Here is a 24354-nt window from a genome sequence, read left to right on the forward strand (position 1 = left end):
TGCCCGAGAAGTACCTTAGATAGCAGTGGGGAAGCACCTATTGTGTGGAGAAACAGAGCTTTAGTTACCGGACGCGCTAACTAATAACAACAAAAAGCCTAAACAACAGCTGACCCCTTACTAGATGAGTTTTTTCAGGTGTTTCACAGCTCAGAGTAACACCGCGACTGGTCAGTTCCCAATTCACCTCTCTGCCTCTGCCTGTCCTTCCTAGGAACCCCTGCCTTCTTGCTTGTCCTTGTGAGATCTGAGCGCCTGTACAAACCAGGCCTTTGATGTTCTAGCTGTACCAAAGCCTGGAGCAGTAACAGCCATGCCTCTGTGCATTCCGTGACACCACATCAGTGAAGAGGAGGTGGGGAACTTTTTAGATAGTTGCTGAGCAAATTTTTGCTTCACTATCAAAAGAAGCAAATTAAGAAAGCCAGCGTGGTGCACGGGAATCATCAGCAAGAGAAAGTCAGTGTGAAGGTTACATTACTTTCCACTCGCTAAACTCTGTTAGGAAGGAATTGAACATGACAGCTCCCTCACTCTCCCCTTAAATAAAAAGTATAGTATAAAACCCTCCCTGTGATATGCCTTCCACATATGAGGAGTGCCACGGTAAAACCCATTACAGGAATGATACTTGCTTACTTTCTCATCTCTTTGGGACAGAGGCCATCTTTTTGTTTTGTGTTTGTAGGCTCAGTTCACCACGGCATTATTCCAGTTTTATGCTGGTACAGCTCCATAGATTTTAACAGGATTATGCTGACATAAAACTAGGGTAACTCAGTAGGAGTCATGTACAGAGAGTGATGTGTTATAATGCACTGTTAAGCATCTGCTGCCTTCCACCCCAGAGATAGCTGCATTTCAGTGCTGGTTGAAATGATTTCAATCCCTTACCTATATCCCAGATAAGGTTGCCAATTTTGGTTGGACGTATTCCTGGAGTTTTCATCTCATGTCATAATCCTTAATTAAAGATTAATCTTTAATTCCTGGAGACTCCAGGACAATACCAAGGGTTGGCAACCCTACAGGGCAGTTGCTAGACTTAATCAGCATCTGTCAAATGCTTTGACATCCTCCAAGGAACTAAGGGTACATCTACACTTCGAGCATGCGTGGTTCCCAGCTTGAGGAGACACACTCGCATTAGCTCAGTGAGTACTAACGTGCTAAAAATACAATGGAGCTCCGGCAGGGCAGGCGGCTAGCTGTTCTGAGTACATACCTCGTGTCTGTGACAGGCACACACATGGAGTGGCAAGCTCCTCCCACTACTAGTGGTGCAATGGCTACTTTCTATTTTTAATGTGCTAGCTCAGTGATACTCAGACTGAGGCTCATGAGCTGCAAGTAGCTCTATAATGGGTCTCCCGCAGCTCTTTGCAGCACATGGTATTAAAACACTTTGATTTAATTATTAACCTAAGTTATTAACCAATCAGGATGCTTTTACTAAGTTATTAACCTATTGGAGTTGGTAAAATAATAATGAATCTTGGTCAGTCATTTTGCTGTGAGATATATAAAAACTAAATATTCCTCATCTCATACTGTTTAAATATGAATAGTACAGTAACCACACTTAATGTCCTCTCACTTAACGTCTGCTCCATTACAGAACATGCTCGTTTAAAGTTATGCAATGTTCCACTATAAAGTCGTTTGGCCGCCTGCTTTGTCCATGGCTGGCAGCCCCCCCTATCAGCTCCCCTATGCACCCCCTCCAGTGCCTCCCACCCACTGGCGGACCCCGCAGATCAGTGCCTTCCCCCTGCTCCCCTCGCCTCCTGCCCGCGGCAATCAACTGGTTTGCAGCATTCAGAAGGCTGGGGGGAGGAGCGAGGACGCGGCGTGCAGCCTCCCTCCTCCTTCCCCTGCCTCCTGGATGCTGCAAACCAGCTGATTGCCGCAGGCAGGAGGAGCAGGGGAAAGGTGCTGATCCATAGGGTCTGCCGGTGGATGGGAGGCATTGGGAGGGGGCATAGGGAAGCTGATAGGGTGGCTGCCAGCCTGTTTAATACATGTATTAAATTACTTCTTTAAAATTGCTTTAAATGTATAGAATGCCTTTTGTCTGTCAAAAAAAATATTTCCCTGGAACCTAACCCACTCCACCCCCAATTTACATTAATTCTTATGGGGAAATTGGATTTGCTTAACATTGTTTCACTTACAGTCATATTTTTCAGGAACATAACTACAACGTTAAGTGAGGAGTTACTGTACTATATTAAATGAAACAATGAATTCACACTCTTTTGGGTAACGTTGATTGCTAATTTGGCTCCTGCCCCAGTATTGCTAGGCTAGCTCAATGACAGCTAGTGTGCGTATGTCTCCTCGAGCTAGGAATCACATCCCCAGCTTGGCATGTAAACATACCCCTAAATAAGGGCACACTGTTATTGCCTCTATTCTAGTTTGTAGCTATACAAAGGTTCCTGCATCTCATCACAGATTCTTATTAAAAATAAACACCCGTTCTATTCCAGACTCTGCCAGTGACAGCTGAATCAGCCTTGGAAGGGAGGTGGATATGGGTTTAAAAATACAGCACAAATACTAGATATGTGGTCTCAGGGAACCATTTTGGGGGCCTGATTTCCAACTGCCTTATTCCAATTTGATGCCTGTGTGACTTCTTCCGGTTCAGTGATGTAAAACTGGAGTAACATTGGTGAATCAGGCCCCCATCTCTTGGCTTTGCCACAGTCAAAGAGCAAGCAGGGCTGGTGCAAGGATGTTTTGGGTCCTAGGCAAAACTTCCACCTTGCGCCCTCCCCTGTCCCCGAGCCCCCCCCCGAGGCATGCCCCTGCTGGCAGCTCCCCCCGTCTGCCTTGAGATGCCCCCCTCAGCCCCAGCTCACCCCTGCTCTGCCTCCACTCCGAGCACACTGTAGTTGCTTCACTTCTCCCGCCTCCCAGGCTTACAGCGCCTAAGCTGATTGGCGCTGCAAGCCTGGGAGGCAGGAGAAGTGAAGCAGCTCACCCCTGCTCTGCCTCCACCCCGAGCACGCAGTCGCTGCTTCACTTCTCCCGCCACCCAGGCTTACAGCGCCTAAGCTGATTGGTGCTGCAAGCCTGGGAGGCAGGAGAAGTGAAGCAGCTCACCCCTGCTCTGCCTCCACCCCGAGCACGCCGTCGCTGCTTCACTTCTCCCGCCACCCAGGCTTGCAGCACCAATCAGTTTAGGTGCCACAAGCCTGGGTGGCGGGAGAAGTGAAGCAGCCACGGTGTGCTCGAGGAGGAGGCGGGGCAAGGGTGAATTGAGGCGGGGACTTCCTCTGCGTGCCGCCTCCCCCTTACTTGCTGCAGGTGGCCCTCCCCGCGCTTCCCTGCCCCATCTCCCTCCGCCTAAATGCCGGTGGTGACCGGGGCAGCCGAAGATCTGGCCACCATGGTCACTGCCGAAGAAAATGCCACCCCCCAAATCCTAGCACCCTAGGTGACCGCCTAGGTTGCCTAAATGGTTGCACTGGCCCTGAGAGCAAGTACTAAGATATATGCCCATTTACGGATAACATTTTGCACTCCATAAAACTTTCTAGTCCAGGATCTCAAAGCACTTTACCCAAATAGTCATCAATTTCGCTCCAACATCCCTGAGATACAGATAGATAAACTGAGGCCTGAAGAGCTAAGTCTCTTGCCCAAGGTCACACAGTAAGTCAATGGCAGAGCCAGGCAGGGAACCCAGAGGTCCAGATGCTCAGGGCCAAATTCTCCACTGATATAAACTGGTGCAGCTTCATGGAGCTGCACCAGTTTACACCAGTGGAGAATTTTGTCCCCCTAGTCTCCTGCTCTCATGTCTGGCTACTCCTCTTGTTCGGAAAGTCTGCACAGTCAGGGTATCAGAGTATTCTGGCCCAAGAGATGTGCCCCAGTTAGCCAGCATGAATCCTGATCTGAACATGCCTCGGGTTCATGGGCATTTGGATCAGGCCCACCTGTAGCCTTCTGCCTTGCTAAAAGCCAGAGGGTGTTAGTTGCCTGCATCTGCCATGCTAGATGGTCTCCATTCTGCACTGAACCTTTCCCTCAGCCACTGTGCCAGCGCCATTTCAGCATGTCAGAGTTGCTCTGTTTTGCTGATGGTATTTCTTTTCATGCTGGAGGAATTATATTGAATGGGTCCTATCTCTCCTGAAGAAATATTGATCCAGAGTTTTAATGGCTTTCCATTAATAAGCAACAATGAGAGTCATTGGGGATTATTATTTGATCTGATAACAAAGGGAACACTCAGTTTTCAGTGTTTCAAACTTCTTTTTTTCCCTCCTGCCCTTTCTTTCTACTTAAAAAAGGTGAGGGATTTCTCTCGCTTTTCACTCCAGAAGTCTGAGGACAGATTTTCAATTTGTTAACTTTCTTTATGACTCTGGCTCTGTGAAAGGGAGTAGGAGGCGGGGGCAGAGTGACAGGGGATTAAATACATTGGTTTATTTCAGGAAACCTTTCTAAAGGGGAAAGCTGCATCTCCAAGGAGACAGGGCTCAATTAAATTAGACCCTTGAAATGAATGAGTCCAGGGCCCCTTTCCCCTGTGGCTCAAAGGGCCATTAGGCATCCTGGTCAGGCACAGGCACTTTGCTTTAACAGAGTATGTGGCAGCCAGAAATAAACAAGGGGGCTCACATCTTCAGAGGCTCCTTGGTTCCCTCATAAACCTGTTAGGGGAGATACATGGGCCTCTCTTGCCAGGCTGTGGAACGTCTACATCCCGGGTGCAATTTGTCATTTTAACCAGGTGCTGGATAAGAAAGGAGCATGTGTTTGTGCAAGTGGCGGGGGGGAGGGTGAGGATGACACTGTTAAATGACCTGATAATGAAACCCTAGATAGGAAAAGAGAAGAAGGAATTGCCCTCCTTAATCTGTCCCACACCAAGGACAACCAAGCTTGTTACACTAGGAGATGTCACTGAGGATATGTCTACACTGCAATAAAACATCCGCGGCTGGCTATAAAACTGTAGTGTAGACATCTGGACATAGGCTGGAAGGCTGGAATCCAAGTTCTGGGACCCAGCGAGGGGTCTGATGGGGAAATGAGCCTGCTCTGGATAGAAGCTGATTGCCCATAGAAGGCTGCTTGTAAATGCTTTTCCACTTTGTGACACTGTTCCACAGAGCATGGCACTGGTAAAAATAGAGCCGGGGGAGTAAGTCTGATCAGTGTCTGAGTTTTTATTATAGGTTTAATACGTCCCTGGAAAAACAAGCAAGCAAGGTTCTGTCTCATTCCTTTCTAACACCAAGGCACTGGCAAATCCTCTCTCCGACTGTCCCACTTTCTAAGCAATGTTAACTAGATTGATTACAAGGGGAAGGGCTGCAATTCACCCCGTGCAGAGGACCCTCACCAGGCCTATGCACTGCTGAAGTCTCATTTAAGCCCATTAAGTGGTACACAGACATAAACTGGTGCCCTGCACAGGGCTGGATTTCACCCAGAGCAGGCTGGGAAATGGAATTTCAGTCCTGTGAAAAATTTCAAGTTTTCTGAAAAAGAAAAGAAAATCATTGTGAATCAGGACGGAAGATTAGGGGAGGAGGAAGTCTATTTTGGCAGAAATTCCACAATATTTTGTTTCTCAAACCAAACAAGCTCAGAATCCACCCAGCAGGTGGGAAGCTGGTCAGCTGAAGTTTTCCCTCAGAAAATTTTTGATCAGCTCTGGAGCTGTGTGGTATCTTGGCATAGGCAGCAGTGAGGGAAGTTAACTTCCTGGGGACAAGTTCTGGGACTGGTAGCTGAGCTTACTTTCACTGACTTCAATGGATCAAGGCCCACAGGATTTGGTCCCTGGCTACTGAAAACATCACCGTGCAGTCACAACCCCAGAGTACTGTTGCTAATCCCTAAGGATTCAGCTACACTGCTACCAGCAGGTGCAATAGAGAATTCCTGTAGACATCCCCCACGCTAGCTGTCCTCTAGCTACCTCATTAAAATTAGAAGCAAGGATGCAGCAGTATGAACCTGGGGGCTCAGGTGAGCTTGGACAGCTCATGCAGCTCTGTCCTCACTGCTACTTTTAGCACGCTAGCTCCTTTACAGGTGGTGTGGGTACTTCTGCACAAGCTGGAAACCATGCCAATGGCTGCAGTGTAGACATGCTCTAAGAGGTGCAGCAGCATTAGCGAGGCAGTAAGGCTTGGTGGATGAGGTGCTGGTGTAGGTTGTAAGAAACCTGGATTCTATTCCAAACTCTGCCGTGCTGTGTCTATGCTACAGTAAAACACACATGGCTGGCCTGGGTCAGCTGAGTCAGGAGCTTGGGCTGTGAGGCTATAAAATTGCAGTGTGGATGCTTGGGCTGGAGCCCTGGCTCTGGGATCCTTCCCCCTTCATGGGGTCTCACAGCCCAAACATCTATCCTGCAGTTTTGCAGCCCAAGCCCCATGAGCCTGATCCAGGCCAGCTGCCGGTGTTTTATTGCAGCGTAGACATACCCACAGTGATCTGCTATAGGGCCATTTCCTCTCCTAGCCTGTGTCTATTTTGATTGTCATCCTCTGACTCAGGAATGGGCACTATGCTATGTGTTTGTCCAGCACCTAGCGTAATGGGGCCCTGATCACATTTGGGGGGCTTTTATGTGCTATAATAAGACAAATTAGTAATAAGTCAATGAAAAAATGCAGCGATTAGATATAATAGCACAGACGGTTGAATAAATATTCCCTAAACAACAATATCTCTAGTTATAGAGAATGGATTTCCAGAACAATATTTTTTAGAAATATCTGTCCCTGTTTCACAGTCTCCATGACAGTAAATAGGATGAATATCCTCTTGGGGGATGCTGATACTTCCTAGGCGCGTATTCAGATGGATATTGCAGACTAGGAAACAGGGAAAGCAAACCCAATTTGAATGCATAGAAAAATAGATACTCTTAAAAGAAGTCCTTAGAGGCTTTCTTTTACTTTTAAAGAAACTGGCAGATTTATCAGGGATCAGATGGTGTAGCTGACAGCTTCTCATTTGATTTTTAATTATTCTATTTTAATCTTAACTTATGGCACTTTATCTTTTTTTTGTGGGGATTTACTCTTTGTAATTAGATGGGGTAATTAGAATCTGCAATACTGCAGTTTCCCTTTAAATCTTCCATGGTATTGCTTAATAAAATGTGAAATTAACTCATGCAACCCTTGTAGATCCTATTCTGCATGGAAATGTGGTCAGCAGCTAGAGACGAGGCAAAGTCCTGATAAGCTAGTGTTGTCTGGTTTTACATACTGAAGGACCAGTCACAGAAGTCAATAGAAGCAGCAATATTGGAGCATGAGCTTTCGTGGGTGAATACTCACTTCATTGGATGCATGTCACCCACGAAAGCTCATGCTCTAATACATCTGTTAGTCTAAGGTGCCACAGGACTCTTTGCTGCTTTTACAGATCCAGACTAACACAGCTACCCCTCTGATAGAAGTCAATAGGAAAACTTACACGAGCGTTACTTTGGGCCAATAGTTTGGACATCATAGCATAATCACTGGACTCAGACAGGCCTGGAAACACTATGAACTAGGTGTTAAAATATTAAAGGCCAGACTATTTTATAATAATCCATTGATACTGAAATCGATAGAGCTTACATTAATAGAGTTACAAGGTGTGATCCTGCAAAAACGAGTGGCACATTCTTAGCAGTTCTAAAGAATGAGGTTTTAAAAAAAAATATATGATTTGAAGTTGAGCCTGATATCCAGGGCTCCAATTCAGAAACACACATAAGCACATGCTTAAATATCACTGACGTCAGTAGGATGCAGAAACACTTGTTCAAAGTTAAGCACTTTTCTTGAATACGAATGCATTCCTGAAGTGGGGCATATATAGATAAAAACTACAGCTCTTAGAACGGCTAGGAAATTAGCTAGATTAAATCAGCTTTATGAGCCGTTGTCATAGATGTTTCCTAGCTAAAGGAAAACAATTATGGTGCACAGTTCTCCCCAAAAGAGACTGATTCTCCCCATTGTCTGAAATAAGTCTGTTGCTGAAACACTAATTGGTATATGGTATTAGCAATGAATGATGCAGCAGGCCAGTAGCGGTGTAGGAAATAGATCTGCATAGCGCACACACAGAGGCCAGCACTACATGCTGCGAGGGCTCTGTTTGTTTGATAGCAGCCTGGTCCCAGCTTGCATTTCTGTACAATCTGAGTCACACCAAACTAGGAACCTACTAGGCAGCACAGCCATCTACTGCTTCTTCTGCTAGGGTTCCACCATGGCAGTGATACTCAACCTGGGGCTCCCTTTTCAGGATTCATTAATGCCTTGAGTGATGTCTCAGCATCAATGCAGCAGTTGCCCCAGTAATAAAAAGGCAACTGAAAACATAAAGCTGTAATTTGAATTACTGGAGCCAATGGCTACTGACCCCATCATGTGACCAAAGTAACCACAATAACCCAACCCAGGTCAGTTGACTGTCATTATTATTTATATTATAGCAACACCAACCATGATTGTGCTAGGCACTGTACAAAACACACAATAGCAGGCAATCCCATTGGCCTGAGCAGTTTACAGTCTATACAAGCTTAATCTCTTACTAGCACTCCAGTCTACTACATTTTATTACATGGTATTAGCAGTGGGATTTGAACCCATCCTTCCATGTGGGCTGACGAGGAATTATGAACAAGCACAGGAGAGGCTTTCCTACTAAGCATCCCTGCCAGGTGTTTGGCTGAGCCCTATGCATGTTTGAACAGGACTTTGTGAATACTCACGTCATGCAGATGTGATCGATAATGCTCAGATTTTATGTCCCTCCCTATGGCGTCTCAGGACCTTGATTTAAGGAGCAGCTCGGTCACCTGGGTCCCAGACAGACCAGTCTTTATGGTTGTAGCCAACTAAGGTGAATAGAAGCATCTGCTCTGACGCTTTAGCTTTGAGGAAATTGCTCTAATGGAGGATAATTGTGATTCCTGACTATTACTGTTGTTCTCGATGACTGTCTGAGGTGATAAAGTGACTCTTAGGCTGTCAAAAAGCGAGTGCTACCCTAAAAGCACCTTAGGAGAAATAGCAGAGTAGGCTGATTGGGGTGTCAGGAAATGTGTTCTGTTCCTGGGTCTTGCACTAACTAGGCATGTGCCTTCCAATAACTCACTGCATCTTTCTAGCCTTATCTGCACTAGGACTGTTACTCACTGCTGGCCACAGGTGCAGCAGGAAGCAGAGCAGATTTTCACCTTAGTTTCCAAGAGAACTGAGCATGATTTGTTCTGGACTACACACCTAGCACCACCAGCTTCAGCAGCAGCTTGTAAGTTTCCTAATATTCTCTCTCTCAGCTTCCCACAGGCTCCCTCCCTCACAGGGCTGTTGTGAGAGTCAGCTGAACATTTGCAAAGCACTTGCTTTGAGATTCTTAAATGACGGGTGCCATCGAAATGCAAAGTATTATTTAAAAAAAAATCTGTGAATAGAGACTCTCCTGATTTTATTTATACACACGCTCGCTCAAAGACACAGAACTACTTAATCAATGCTTTCCTTTGTGTAAATTTGCCTGGCTGGGATGGAAGCTGCCATTTTCAGTGCAAAATTGGATGGACAAGAGCTCGAGGATAATTGTAGCACTGCCCACTCTTACCTAGCTCTGGGGTGTGTGTGTGTGTGTGTGTGTGTGTGTGTGTGTGCACGCACGCGCACGCAGAAAGTCTCGTTCTGATGCACGTGTGCTCCAACTTCAGACCCCACCAGGCTCATCTGTGTGTTTGGTGGCATGATGCACTGACCCACAGAGCAATTATTCACTGATGCCTCACTAGGAGATGAGTGGTTTCAAAAATCTTGCCACAATTTTGGGAGCTGAGCACTTGAAAAACTAGCCCTGATGTCTTTGGAAAAATGGAAGCCCATCTCTATAATGGGACAAACCAAAAATGCCTGAACCCCAACACCCTGCAGTGTCACCAGCTCACACAAATTGATCCCGAGTCACATGATATTTGATGTTCTTCCTGAAGCCCCAGCAGCTGGAATCAAGACATTGTATTTCAATCCCAGTTTTCTTTGTTTAAAAAAAAAAAAAATTTCCCATGCTTGTGAATGTGGAGAAAAGCTTGAAAACTTGAAGCACATAAACCACAAAGGCCCAGAAAGCAAATATAAACGAACCCCAAATTGTTTATATGAAAAAATAAATCTCATGATTTATAAATCACTCATGATTTTGGGGGCCTGACTTTTTATAAATCACTCATGATTTTGGGGGCCTGATTTCTGAAACTTTGGGGTTGGTCATCATGACCCTGGCAGTCTAAGGATTTTCAAACCAGATCTGATTCTTTGGGCGCTTAGAGCCTGTCTCTGCTTGTCACCGTTTCTGCTGTTTATTTCTTCTGTGCATTCACGAGGCTGGTGAGTTTCACTTCCTGGTTCCTATGCACAAAGCTGTTGTGTTTGGTTTCCAGCACTGCAGGGCACAGTTTACACTTTTTTATTGAACAAAATTCTTTCCATCAATTTTTTTTTAATTGAATCCTATGAAAACATTTCTCTCCATAGCTGTTTGCCCTATTCGAATTGCTAGGGTCCCTTTGACATCTGTTGCTTCCCTCAGAGTCTGCCCTTTCACTGATGTTCTAGTGCTTCTTTGCCTTTCATGGAGATAATTTCCCAGGGGGACAGTGACCAGCAACAGCTCTCGGTGGCTGGGTCACTTTTAATAGCTTTAATGCAGATGAGTGGATCGCAGGGGAGACTTCCTCAGCAGTTCTTGAGTCTCATTTCTGAGTTGCTTGCAGGTCAGGCAAGTTGGTGATTAAAGCAGATAGACTGCAATAAAAGTGACATGCATAAAAGTGACAATCTAGTTAATAGCCCAGGGAGGGCAATGGGGAGCTCTTTCCCTGAGAGCAGCTAGCCGGCTGCCTCTGATCAAGGACATCTCCGTCCCTGCAAAAAGCAGTCTAATGCAGTCTGGGATGGTTGAACTGTACATGCAAAGCGATTCGGCAGCTTGCTGGATTCTCACCCCATTCTTTGCAATGAAAACTGACCTCGGAAGATCATCCAAACCAATCCTGCACCAGGGTGCACCGGCTATTGGTGCTGGCTGGCGTGGAAATACATTGGAGAAACCATGTTAGAAGCATGGGCTTTTCAACAGATGAATGCTGGGAACGCCCCTGTACAGAACATGCTGGTCATCAAGCAGATGGAACAAAGGACATCCCTATGCGGTTCTTACAGGCATTCACCCCAGAGGACAGAGCTATCCCACAGCATCCCTAATCAAAGGGGATGGAGCTTGCCGTGTGTGCAGCTTCACTCTGAACAGTCACTGGGGGAAGTCCATGGTCTCCTAGGTGATTCTTTCTTTGCAAGTGGCTGAATCATGCAATGTAGCATTAAGCTTTAGGGGAGCAATGTGTCAATGCGCTCACACTGGAAGAACAGGAGAAAGCTGGAAAAGTAGAAAGAGAATCAAGAGTTGCAGAAACACCTACCTAGGCTGGAGTGTCCTGTTGTATACAAGTTTCACCTCCGGGACTGAGTCATTCTGTGACCCCCACTAGAGTTGGGCAATCTGCATGGCAATCTGCCCACATTTCCGAGCAGGCATCTCATTCTTCCCACTGACCTTGCTGTCCATCTGTCTTAAGTACTTCAATGGCCCCATTCCCATAGCATTGAGCAGCTCACATTCTAAAGTATTTACCGTCACGAGAGAGATAGAAAAGCATGTGGAGACCTGAGACGCAGAAAGACTACAGTCCAGACCTGCAGAGTTATTTAGGTGCCTAACTCCTATTGAAATCAATATGAATAAGGTACTTAAATAGCAGCGAGTATCTAGCCCTAAATGACTTGGCCAAGGAAGTTTGTGGCAGAGCATAGAATCAAACCCAGGTCTCCCCTGTCTCAGCCTAGCACCTAACAGCTGGACCAGCCTTCTCCAGTTTCCTGGTGCTGCCTATTTATGAAACATTTCTCTCAGTTTGCCACTGCTAGAGACCACACACACACCTTGAGATGCAAAGGGAAGTGATCACTATTACTACTACAGACTATCAGAAACCCTAGTTGTTTTGCCCTCGTTCCCATGGCTCTGGTATCCATGCTCCAGGCCTGGAGCAGCAGCAGAGCCATCAGAAGGAATTAGAGATGCACATTAAAAAAAAAAACAAAAAAAAAAGCCACCCTCTCCTTTCATTCACTTGAATGAAGACAAAGAAAGTGCATCTGGGAACAGAAAGATTAACATCTCAGCAACACTGCGATCAAAGGGATGTGTGTCTCGATAAGATGTTGTATCTGAGTCGCTGAAACAAGCCGATGGCATAAAAGCAGGGACCATGCAGACAGCAGGCCTGACTGAAATAAAGCTAAGAACTCCCTGCACAACAGGAAACCTACATCTTGCCCAGCTTGGGACATGGCAAGTTGGGACCCAATCCTGAAGGTGGATAAGCACCCCACAATTTCCATTGACCTCAGTCTGAACTGTCATTTCCATCCAAGGCTGACGCATAGCCGCTGGATCCAGGTATGGATCATCAGTAGCCCTGTGGAGAGGACTCCCTGAGGTAGCCAAGAGAATGGTGATACAGAGATGGCTGACTACCTTCCCGCCATTCATTGCCACATGCAACCCTTTCATACTCTTACTACTGGGAGAATGGCCTGGTGTAATAAATGGGTTAAGATTGGGTGTGTGGCTGCACACCACTTCCCTCTGCTGGATGGTTCAGAACTGCTTAACAGTGTGTCATAGGCTCTATACTGGTAACAGCTAACGGAGATTCTCCCTTAGCTCAAGCACTAGAGACTCACGCTTTTGGAGCTGAAGGATTTGAATTCTGTTGCCATGAAAGTTCTGAGTAGCCCTGGTGTGCAGCCTAGTGATGATCCAAGAAGTCCAAGGTAGCCATGGATTCATAACAGTAATGTGCCTCTTTTCACTCCCCACTCTCCTAGACGATGCCTTGCTGCCTTTCCTTAGTATGCAGGCTGCCTCTGAATCCATCCACTACTTACTAGCTGCGGTTTGACAGCAGCAAAGAAAGAAAAATTAGACAACCTAGAGGCCTGTCTCTGTGTCACAAGAGGCTGGTAAAGGTGACTCAGGTGCTTGTTGCAACAATATAACTCTGATATTTTCTGCCCTTATAAAACACAGATGTGATATATTCAGCAATATCCCTTTGCCCCATTCCAACCCCAGCAAACCTCACGCTAATATCAGAAAACTCTTGCAATGTATCATGCATCCTCCACATGCCTAAGAGGTTGGGACTTGGAGCCTTATGTCAGCAGAGAGGCAACAGAAATCATCCCATGGTCATGCTGTTTAAGTGGATGGGAGGGGGAGAAAAGATTCCATTAAAGCCTCACTGAGACAGTGCATGGGGCTGCCCACTCAAAAGCCCGGAGAATACCAGCTCCATCACCCCATCCCACAAGCCACAGGACAGTCCGCTGCCAAATGGAAATTTTGACTTCACCTCCTGCTGCCCGGGTGTGTCTGCTAGCAAGATGCGGGCAGAGTAGCCCAAGAGCGCACAGGGATGGGTGACTGCCACTGGGACGCTGACTTGCGAGCTGCCTTTCAGGATGAAGTCTGCTTCTGGGAAGCTCAATCTCCACTCTGGACTTTCTCTGTGACGTATAGCAGAGCAAATATCATTAGCTACTGGATTTACCCCAACACACAGGGAGACTGAGACCCTTACCCGATAGGTGAAAGTGCGGACTTGGTTTCACTTGTGAGGAAATCCCACACCAGGACACTCCTCTTGGCAGCATCCAGGGACAGGTTCAGTGTAAAATGGCCCCAAATGAACAGCTTTGAGTGTTGCCTGGGCCTGGTGGCCTGAGGCTGTGGTATTGCAGGGACATCACTTCCCGCTTTCTGGCCAGGACTTTGGAAAAACCTTAGGGCACAGCAGCTGCCAAAGAATCCATCCCTCCCAAATTTCAGCCTGCAGGCTGGGGGGCAGGGCCTGGGAATGGGGTTGCTGCCGAGTGGACACTTCTGCAGTAGAGACAGGATCCATCCAGCTCATAGCTGTAGCTCACTGTTGGCTCTGAGCACCTTGATTTAACAACTCCTAGAAACTGAGTCCATAGCAGAAGCAGCTTCCATGTTCCAGAGGAAGGTGAATCAAGACTGGGGCTGATCAGGCCCTGCACTCTGAAAGAAGCCCACCTCTCACTCTCCAGGTAGCCTCTGTCCACCAGTGGCAGAGTCCGGTATTCACGACAGCCATTTCCGTTCCCAGCTAGGCTTGTTCTTTTCCCCATGGCACACCTTGACCTAACTCCCTGCAACCCCTGGATTCTCTCCTCATCCATGTGTGCCCATTGCTTGGAAGATTAAAGAGGTGGAAGAGTTAAGCGTGGGGGTAGTCTTTGAATGCCGTGCCCCGATATCCTGCTGCAGCTAAGCTGGATCCTGTCCTCACCTGCCTGCCTGTCCCAGGATGGAAGCAGGCAAGCTGTGCTGTCCCTAGCGCTTGGACTAACTATGGAGATGCTTTTGCCCCTTTGTGCTACGTTAGGACAGATTGAGAAGGGTAAACAGGGTTTTTCTTCTTGCTTTTCACCTTAGGAATTGCAGGACTATCAAGGGTTTTCTGCCTTGTCTTTCCTAGGATACAAGCAACCCGCTCTGGGATGTGTTAGAGTTCCCAGCTTCACCTCCTGACATGGACACCTGGCTTAGTTCCTGTTGTCCCAAAGAGGCTTTGGCTGGCTCCCCAGCGGGTGGGTTTCTCTGCTGTCATCTCGCCCCGTTTGCCTGCTGATGCGCCAGCCGCAGCGACATCCTGCCCTCTTCCCGTTCTGGAATGGGATGACTCCTCTGAGCCCACAACAGACACTGTTTCTGCATCAGCTTGTGTTAAGCGAATGCGACGCTGGGGCAAGGTGCTATGCTGCCACTCCTGGGGACTGAAGTCCTTTATTCGTCCACAGACCAAGCCATTGCCAGCTCCCCCCACACTGCCCCAGCTCCCCTCAATCCTCAGCCTCTGCTGAGATTGCCAGCGTGGAGCCTGATTGGAAGGGCAGCTGTATGATGCAGGCATCAGCCCACCAGGACCTGGCTAAGACCCAGAAACTCATTTCACATAGGCCACCAAGCAAACATCAGCTCACAGCTGTCTGGGGTCACTTCCACCCCACGCAAGATTCAAACCAGTGTCCCAGAGATGAAAAGTCCCACCCCCACAAAGCCAACCACTGTCATAGCCAGATAATACTTTAAGAGCCATCTCCCCATCCATTTCATTGCAATCATTTTGGGCTCTCTCTGGCACTACTATCAAACACATGGCCCAGGCAGCGCTTCCCATTTGGAGGGACACTCCCCAGGCTGCTATGTATGGGGCTCAACCCACCCCAGCCTCCTGAGTTGAACAGAGTCCAGGCACAGCCCTGGCTGGGTCTCTAGGCACACGCTGGGGCTGCAAATACTCTGTCTGGCACCCCCTGCTGAGACCCTGCAGTCCAGTGGTCCCCAAACTTTCCACAGTTGTAGCCCCCTCGCCTGGGAGCTGGGCCAAGACCCCTGCACCACAGCTTCCCTCTAACAACTAAGGAGTGCCTTTAGGGGAGTAGTGTGGCTTAGGAACAAAGAGAGCAGGCTTGATTCTATTCCTAGCTCTGCCCCTGGCCCACAATGCACCTGTGAGCAAGTCAGTTGTTGTTCCTCAGTTTCCCCACTCACCCTTTATTTATCTTCTCTTTTAGCTTATAAGCTCTTCAGAGTAAGGACTGTCTCTTGCTCTGTGTTTGTATAGTGCTTAGCCCAATGGGATCTGATCTTGGATGGGGCCCCTAAGTGCTACTCTAATGTAAATACTAACAGTTTTAGACACATTCGAGACTTCTTTTAAGGTGGCCAGAAGGGGACACTGGCTTCCTGCTCTGCCCAGGTCCGAGCTCACAGGACATCTTTTCAGTGCTCCGAGATGCAGCTCAAGGAGTGAGGGCTCCAGCTGGAATGTCTGACAGGACACAGCAACTGTCTCACTGGACAGTAAGGCAGTAAAAGGGAGAACGGATCCAGCATGTGACCAATCTGTTTTATTTTTCAGCCCTGTTTCCACACGGCATATAACTTTATAGCTATTTTAATAAAAAAGAGGTTATACAACTCCAATATAAGAAAAAATGTCAGCGGCAACCCTCCAATAACCCGCTAGCTTTCACAGCCAGGCTTGAGTGAGCAACCTTACAACAACAAACCAGTATTTGCATCCCTGCTCAAATGCACAATCCTACAGTCACAAACCAGCACATGTATCCTCATGCCATGAGCCTCCCTGCATTAATAAACCAGTCTGCAAATATACAATCTGAGACAGCACATTTTGGTAAACGAACTGGGAAAAAATTAAAATGTGAAGCACTCCAGCAGTTTCTCTAGGCAATGGTGACTAATACTGATACTTTACCAATTATCACAAGTACCTTAAAAGGTTTTTTCCTACTACATTTTCACTGCTTTATGTGAAGACTTGTGTTAGGGTAACATGCACGAAATGAAACCTTTGGGTCCCACCTTTTCCGGTAAGGATGAAATATTTGTGTTTTGCTTTCTTACCATTTCACGGATAGGAGAGTGCATTATTGGTTTTAATTCATAGGGCCCGATTCTCATTTATACTGAGACTACTTTACACCACAGACAGAGTAAAGGGGACTTAAAATGGAGTAAATTACACTTTATGAGATTGCAATTTCCTAGGGCAGAGCTATCTTCGAGATCTGTGTTTTACAGCACCTAGAACACTAGGGTCCTGGTCCCTGAGTGGGGCTCTGCGGTGCTATTCAAATAATACACCTACTCCCACTGTAAGGCCCTGCAAACTGCTAGAGTGGTGCAGAGAGGTCCCTGTGTAAAAGGGAATCAGGCCCATCATCTCCTGGGATAATTAGATGGAGAAACTCAAAAGGATGTTGACATGGGGGCTGTCAGAGACCCAACCTGGAAAGAGGCTGACAATGAAATAGCAAACACAAGCAGCAAAGAAACAACCCACCACATCCTTGTTCCTCATCTCGCTAATGTATCAATTATTACCAGAAATAAATATTGTTAAAAACTCTTGAGTTGGCTCGATTGCATCCCTCCCTCCCCCAATACGCAAAGAGTGACTGTCACTGCAGAAGCTTCCCCAATTCCTCCACATGGGGGGCCAGACACCCCGCTGGTGTAGCACCATTGATTCATTGTGCACTGGGGGAGCTGGCTCTTTATTACGGCAGTGTCTCCTAATGCGACAGCATTGAGCGGCGTGCATGGTGAGGGGCAGGTTTACATGCCTCAGCCAGAGGCCTTTGCTCCCCACATGTCTGGTTTCCTTTGGCACAGAAGCCTGATCCGCAGCAGAACACAGCACATTGGTCCCTCCAACCAACCACATGGGGGCATCACCTTCCTTCTTGTTATCACAATAGCTGAGAAATGCTCCCACCCTCTGTAGGATCCCAGACTCAGAACAGTTCCCAGTCCATCCAGAGAGAGACAAAGAACGAGCCTTCCCTTTCATAGGCCGGTCATATTTATTTTCATATAAAACAAGAGACAGAGAGAGGCAAGGACAAAGCAGAGAACTGTACATTACCAAGGGAGAAGCGGGATACACAATGTGTGTGAATCTCTACACTACCCCCATGTGGCACCATTTCAAAACACCTCTCTGAGCAGGGAGCTGGTGATGCTGCTCGGTTTGCCTGTTGTGTGTGGTATATTTACGGCTTCTGATTTTAGGTTTTAACTGATAGACACCAGTAGAACACCGCCGATAAAAAAAATAAAATTGATTCATCCAATAAATGCCAGAAAAACACAAATGGTTACTCAATTCATGCTGATGTCACCCCTTTCCCAGTGACGTTTGTTTCTATAAGGGATGCTCCTGCTCTCCAACTTGCATCAAAGACATTGTCTACCGGAAGCAATAATGTGGACTCTGGATTTGTAACTGGATTGGTCCATGCAGACCCTGCTTGTGCACACTAAAGGTTCCCTGATGCGCTTTCATGTAGTGCTGTTTGATGCAGTACTGCGTTAACGTGCTCTAGGGAACAAATACACTAAACCCCAGATCAGGAGTTCAATTACAAGCATGCTAAGCTTAAACTATGCGTAAGCCATTGGTATACATATCATACAAATTAAAGTGGACCCTATTTAGAGAAGAACTTTGGGAAGTACCCCCCAAAAATCTCTTCCATATGACAGAGAAAGCCCCAAAAAGCCCTGATTTTTGGACATGGATATAGAATTCAAAAATCGCTAAAATACCCTCCCCAAATTTAAATTAATAAAGCCCCAAATCAGAAGCCCTCTGTATATTGTTTTCAGAAGGAGTTAATGCCCATCAGTGGTGTCAGGTAACATTTATACCCTTGGGAGATCAGAAGGGCTGGCAATGGCCAGTGGGATGGTAATGCTGCCAGAGGCTGGCACAGCAGAGATTGAAGGCTCTCAGAAAAGAGGGCAGTGCACTGAAACATGGTGCTGCTGGGAAAGCGCAGAGGTCAGAGGGGCTAGAAGCACAGTTTGATTGTCCTAGTGAGGATGTGATGTATCCAGCAGCTGTCTCATTTAGCAAATTGTGGCTGCCTGCACCCAATAGTAACACCTGGGGCAGCTTTCCAAAACCTCATGCAATAGAGAAACCCATAGGCACCCTCCCAATCTCCTCAGAAATCAGACAATTGCATGACTCCTACTCCACTTGGATTTGAAGAAGAGCCCGTCAGCGTTAAAAGCATGAACTGCTCCCACTTGAGCCAAAGGAGTCATGCCGTAAGGCAGCCACAGTAATAGACATTTATCCTCTTATACAGACCTGCATCAGGCAGGGACAAAGTCTCACACTGCACTAGCATGGGTTACAATTGTGCATGCAGACAAGCAATTTGTGCACACAAGGGGCAAAGGTTTTGCACACGGAACAGGCATTGCTCTGGAATTGCCCATGTGGGCCTTAAGGACCTTGTGGCTCAGTGACCAGAGGAAGCATTCAAAGTCCTCCAGATTTTTGTTTCTTTGCACAACTCAGCATCCTGAGTCCAGCAGTAATTCCTCCCCTTGGCTGATCCTACTGATGCTTCCCTTCGCATTGAGAATGCGAGTAAGTACTCAGTGCAGCAGCCCTTGGCTTTCCCCTGGTTTCCCACTCCATTGCCACTCTCCATTTTCTTGTCATGGTCTGATTTGATGTGGTTAAAAAAGCGCTGTTGGGAGCCTGTGGCCCTAGAACATATATTGATTCTTTTCGTCCACAATAAGTGACAAGATCTCAGAATCCCACCTGTCGCTTGGTGTGTCATCTTTCCTTCATTGATTTGGTTTGTGCTGATCTTCCTCCTTCCAGCCAGGTGGGGCCGTTGGCTGCACATGGAAAGTGGGAACATTGCAAATCACTTCTCATTTACAGCAAGGGCAACCCAAACCTAGCAGTACACCCTCCCTAGGATACAGCCTGGTCCTATGGCCTCCATCACTACAGTATTTGAGCAGCCCCTTAACGGACAAGAGGGAAGCCTTATGATCCTATTTTACAGAGGGAGCTAGGAGGCACGGACAGACTCAGACCTATATGCACAAAGTGACTGAGCTGCCTAAATCTGGGCTTTACACACCTAAATCCCAGTTTTAGGCATCACTCTGATCCACAAGATCCCCACTCAGCTGCCCCCTAGCCCTGAAGGCACCTCAACTCACCCCGCACATCAACTTTTTCAGTACAAGTCCCTAGGTGCGTAAGTTTCTGTCTCCGAGCATGCACTCTGCTGCCTCAGGCAGACCTCCAGGCACCTGCCCCACGCCTAAACCCTAGCCCCATCCTCCAGCCACGTGGAGAGAGCTGGCATGCCCAGAGCCCACCTCATGCCACAGACAGTGGCAGCGGTGCAGGAGACAGCTTCCTTTATCCCCTTCAGCCCAGTGTTTGGGTAAGGTGAGGGGCAGTGTATAGGACCTATGGGCTCCCTGTTAGCACCTCCAGAGTTGCTGGCACTCTGGTGGGAGGGCCAGCTGAGGATGGAGAGATGCCCTCCCTTTGGACTAGCCCTTGGAGCTGGTGGAGCAGCAGGAGAGGAGCACTCTGTAAAGGGGGTGGACCTCACACAGGGGATGCACACCCTGGCATCCCCTAAGAGGAGGGCTAGCGGACTCAGCCAGCATTCCTCCTGGGACTCCAGCTGCAGCATAGCCCCTTCGTCCCCTACTGGGTGCAGCAGCAGCAGGTAGTCTGGCCTTGTCTGATTGCACAGCAGAGCAGGATCACACAGCCTGGGCACATGCTGGTAGGCATGCAGGCAGAGAGAACATGTAGCTTCACCTCCTGAGAGCCAGACGAGACCCGCTAGGTGCCCATGTCCTCTGCTGTGAGAACTGAAACTCTCCCTCTCTGAAGTGCCCCACACGGCATAGACCCCAGTCAGGGTATGGAAGACACAGAGATCCCAAGTTGTCACCCCAGGAAAACAAGAGAGAGGCCATGGGGAACTGCAGCCACTCAGCGTCACAAGCTGGAAGGTGAGTGTCCCAGCACCTGTCCACAAATGGGGTGAACTCCCCCACTAACTCCACTGCAGCCATCCTCCCCAGTGCTGGGCTGGCACTGTGAGAGCCCCCCCACCCCACCCCCGTGCTGGCACCGGGAGAGAACCCCCCCCCCACACACACACACACTCCTCCCCAGCCCCGTGCTGGCACTAGAAGAGAATCCCCCCCCTCCACACACACACACACTCCTCCCCAGCCCCGTGCAGGGCAGACATTGCCAGACTGGTCTCTCTGCATCCCTATGCTGTTAGCATGGTACCCAGGAAGGCTCTGTGTGGGACCAGCAGCTTCTCTCAGGGCTCAGCAGACGGGCGTGTCTTGAGAGCTCCCTACCCAGAGCCTCCCCGAACACTTCCAGTGCTGCGAGTCAGCCGTGCAATGCCACACCCTTCCTGGTCTGTGTCCTCTGGGATTCCCAACCACTGGCCCACGTACCTCTCCTGCCACGTCAGTCTTGGGGGACTTGCTCTCCAGGCTCCCCCCCACCAAACCTCCAGAGACCAGTGGGGGTGTGGTACGCCTGTCACCCGACCCACAGCCAGCTGTGCCCGCTCAAACCTGCCAGGGGGTTGGGCTGCTCCACAGCCCAGTCTCACAGGGGCAGCCCATGCTCCCTGGTGGTGCAGAATGTCTCCAACTGAATGGGAGATTGCAGGACTGCTGGCCTGGCTCCCCAGCCCCCAGGGGACTAACACCTCGCCCATGGGGTGTCTCGGGGCAGGAGTTTAATTCAAACAAAAAACTCACAAAGCAACACAAAACAAAGCGCTTACCCTGAGCAGCCCTGGCCACAGAGGTCTTTCCTCTGCCCCTGCCCCTTTGCTCCAGAGCCAGGCACCAACCTCACTCCTGGAGCTCCCCTTCCAGCAGCTCTCTCAGACCTTTCTGGAACACACCTGTCCCCTTCCCAGCTGGGTCTGATAATGGAATAGGGCTGGCTGGCCCCAGGCCCCTGTCCCTTAAAGGGGCAGAGCACCCCATTCCGGGGATGGTGAGGACTGGCTGCTACAGCCAAGGCCTTCGTCTGGGAAACTAAGAGAGCGGCATGAAGAAATGGGGAACCACTTGGTGGGGGGGTCAGCTCCCTCCCTCAGAACATCCCTCTTTGGCCCCAGCTGTGAACAGGTTGATCCCTGCACACTCTGTTCTGGCATGCGACTGCCACAACATTAACATCCCCCTGAGCTACCGCACAGGGACGCTTGTCTCTGGTGCTGTGATGTCGTGCCCAGAATCTCCACCCCCACCCCCCGCACTTCTGCGGGGCAGGGTTCCCAAGCTCTTACTAATGCTAGTGATGGGAATGGAATAAGAGACGTGCTCCCATCAGCATGTGTAGAATGCCTCCCCCTCCCTCTGTCCCTTCCAAAGGCTGGACAGTGGATAGGACTGATAGAATCGAAGGCATCTTCCTAGATGTGTCTGGCACTGGAGCCTTCCAAGATCTGTCACCCCCACATAAGTATTTCTAAGGAGATTGTTCCAAATAACTCCTCAGGAAGGACCGATGGTTGTTTTGCTGCTTTAATTTGATAAAAAATATAAATAAATAAACTAGGACGTTAAAAGAGGATGAAACTCAAACCCACAGGCTGCTGGCGCCTTGTCCTACTGAAGTGGCACTGGACTCCTCTGAAGTTCAGGTGGGCTTGGGCTTGGAAGGAGATGTGTCTTGAGAAACAAAAATCCAACATGAGCAGGTGGTCAGTCACGGACATTTGACTGGCAGACAAAACAACCGACAGAGTCTGACATCCAAAGTCTCGACATGAGTTTCCAAGAACAGGGAGCTGTCCTGTCCTTCTTGGGTATTGCAGAAGCTTTGAGAAAAAGCTACTTGTTGCGTGTGGCATGTCACAACACACACTCTCCGGACTCTGGGAGCAGGGGGTGGAATCACAAGCAGTCCCTGCACAGAGCCACTTGTCCTTTCTGGTAATCGCGACATGGGCAGAGGCGCCGGTACTTGGTGCTGTAGCCTGCGCAGCTGTACAGCAGCGGTTCCTTCTGGAGGTAGCACTCCTGCACATTTTCAGCCAGCGCCGGGTAGAGGTGGCTCATCTCAGACTCCATGCTGTCACAGGCAATGCGAAGCCTGGGAAACAAATACCCCAAATTGAATTTTGTTGTGTCCATCTCTGCACCTGCTCGTCAGCGGGTTTCACTCTGGATCAGAATATGACTTTAGGGAGGGCTGCTACATCTCTGGGGGAGATTTTAACACTGTTCTGTTTACAGAACACCCCTACTTCAAACATCACTGCAGACCTGTCCCTCGCCCGCAAGAACACTAAACTTAAGTGACGTATGATTCGCATAGTGAGTGCTTAGAAACTACGTGTGACTACCTGAACAGCCTGTGTGACCCATGCAGCCCAGATGTGAACCTTGCGAGATCACCCAAACCTATGTGTGCAAGCTGCATGACCCAAGCAAACCGCACATGGAATCCAGGTGACTGGCACAAGAACACATAATAGGCTCTCTGGGCCACACTGCACTTTCAGAGGGCCACGTGCGTCTCCCACTGATTTCAATGGGAGCTGCTCCCATGCATCTGAGAGATTCTAGGCACTTGTGTGACACACATGAGGCGCATGTATCATATCCAGGTGTGGGTTATTGTGAGAGGAGACTGGCCACAGGATAGGGCTAGGCCAGTGGGATGGGACACACCCCCATCCTGCTGACAGCAAGCCAAGTAGCAGCACCTGCAGAGCATGCGCTACCTGGAGAAAGGCAGCTTAACAAGTGAAGCTGACCATAGAGCAGCAGTTGAGTTTCCCAAGAGGAGAGGCTGATAGAGACAGCTAGGGAGCCCAGTAGCCATGGGAGCCGCACCTGGCCAGTGACTTGTGCTCGCTTTCCCCCCTGCCTTGTTTAGGGCAGACAGACATTGCAGCCCTGAGCGGTGCTCTGGATGTCTGTTCTTCTCTGGTCCAGCTATAGGACACTGACGGAGCTGCACCAGGGACTGGAGGTAACTGGACTCAGAAAGGACCTGGGAGTGAGCTCACCACCCCTGGGGAACCGTGAGCTTAACCAGGAGAGGAGGTTCCAGAGGGCACCCAGGGGCAAGAAACACAAAGAGACAATGACCAAACCCAGGCTGAGAGCTGGGCTGACTGCGGCCAGCAACAGCAAACTTCTTGGAGTAGCACTAGAGGGAGGAATGGACTGGATGGAAAGTGAGATTGTCTTGCTTCCTGCAATGTGTAGGTGGAGCTAGAATGCTGGGGTCTCCTCTGGTCAGCAGCAGAATGCCTCTGAGTATCTCTGCGTGCCCAATGGCTCTGCCTAAGAAACTCCAAGCTGAATTACTTGACTCTGAAACAGCAATTTCATTCTGAAAGGGGACGGGACAGAGCGGAGTGAGTGGAATCTGTGCTCCGGCTCTAATTTATCATATAAAAATGTCACTAGGACTCAAACTGCCTGCCTGACCCATGTGACAGAAATGGTAATGCTTGCATTTTAATTGTCCACCACGCAGAATGGAATTGGGAGGCAGATTTATGCTCTATTAAAAACTTTACAGCCTGTGTGTTGAAAATGGAGTGTTACAGAGAAAGGTATAAAGGGGGTGTGGGAGGGGAGGGGAGGAGAGGGAAAGGTGTCTGAAAACTCCAACATTTGTTTTGAAGCAAAAGCCCATTCGGCACAATGCATGCAAGTGACACAAATAGAGTAGTCTGTGCATGTCGGGTTGTGTACAAAGAGCACTGCAATAGACCACAGGGAGGTAGAGCCAGGGGAGCTGTGTTTGCGAAACTGCAGAAA

General features: G+C 48.6%; 2 protein-coding genes across 4 annotated transcripts in view; one reads left to right on the forward strand and one right to left on the reverse strand.

Moving 5' to 3' along the window:
- The window catches only part of MXRA7 (matrix remodeling associated 7), an 836957-nt gene that overhangs the window by 420244 nt on the left and 392359 nt on the right, over positions 1 to 24354 (forward strand). The gene's annotated exons all lie outside the window — the stretch shown is intronic.
- Positions 17441 to 24354, reverse strand: part of MGAT5B (alpha-1,6-mannosylglycoprotein 6-beta-N-acetylglucosaminyltransferase B) — a 176082-nt gene continuing 169168 nt past the window's right edge. The window contains exons 17-18 of one of the 3 annotated variants that reach the window (XR_007768724.1): positions 22164 to 22669; positions 17441 to 19395 (exon numbers count right to left, since the gene is read on the reverse strand). Coding sequence is in view for 2 of the 3 variants with exons in the window: in XM_050919256.1 (XP_050775213.1) it covers positions 22471 to 22669 (199 nt within the window). In the remaining variant the exon portion in view is untranslated. Of the gene's footprint in view, positions 19396 to 20767; positions 22670 to 24354 lie in introns of those variants that run through there. The other 2 variants (XM_050919257.1, XM_050919256.1) reach the window with 2 other exon arrangements.

This window comes from Gopherus flavomarginatus, chromosome 12 (assembly GCF_025201925.1).
Source record: "Gopherus flavomarginatus isolate rGopFla2 chromosome 12, rGopFla2.mat.asm, whole genome shotgun sequence".
NCBI classification, from domain to species: domain Eukaryota; kingdom Metazoa; phylum Chordata; order Testudines; family Testudinidae; genus Gopherus; species Gopherus flavomarginatus.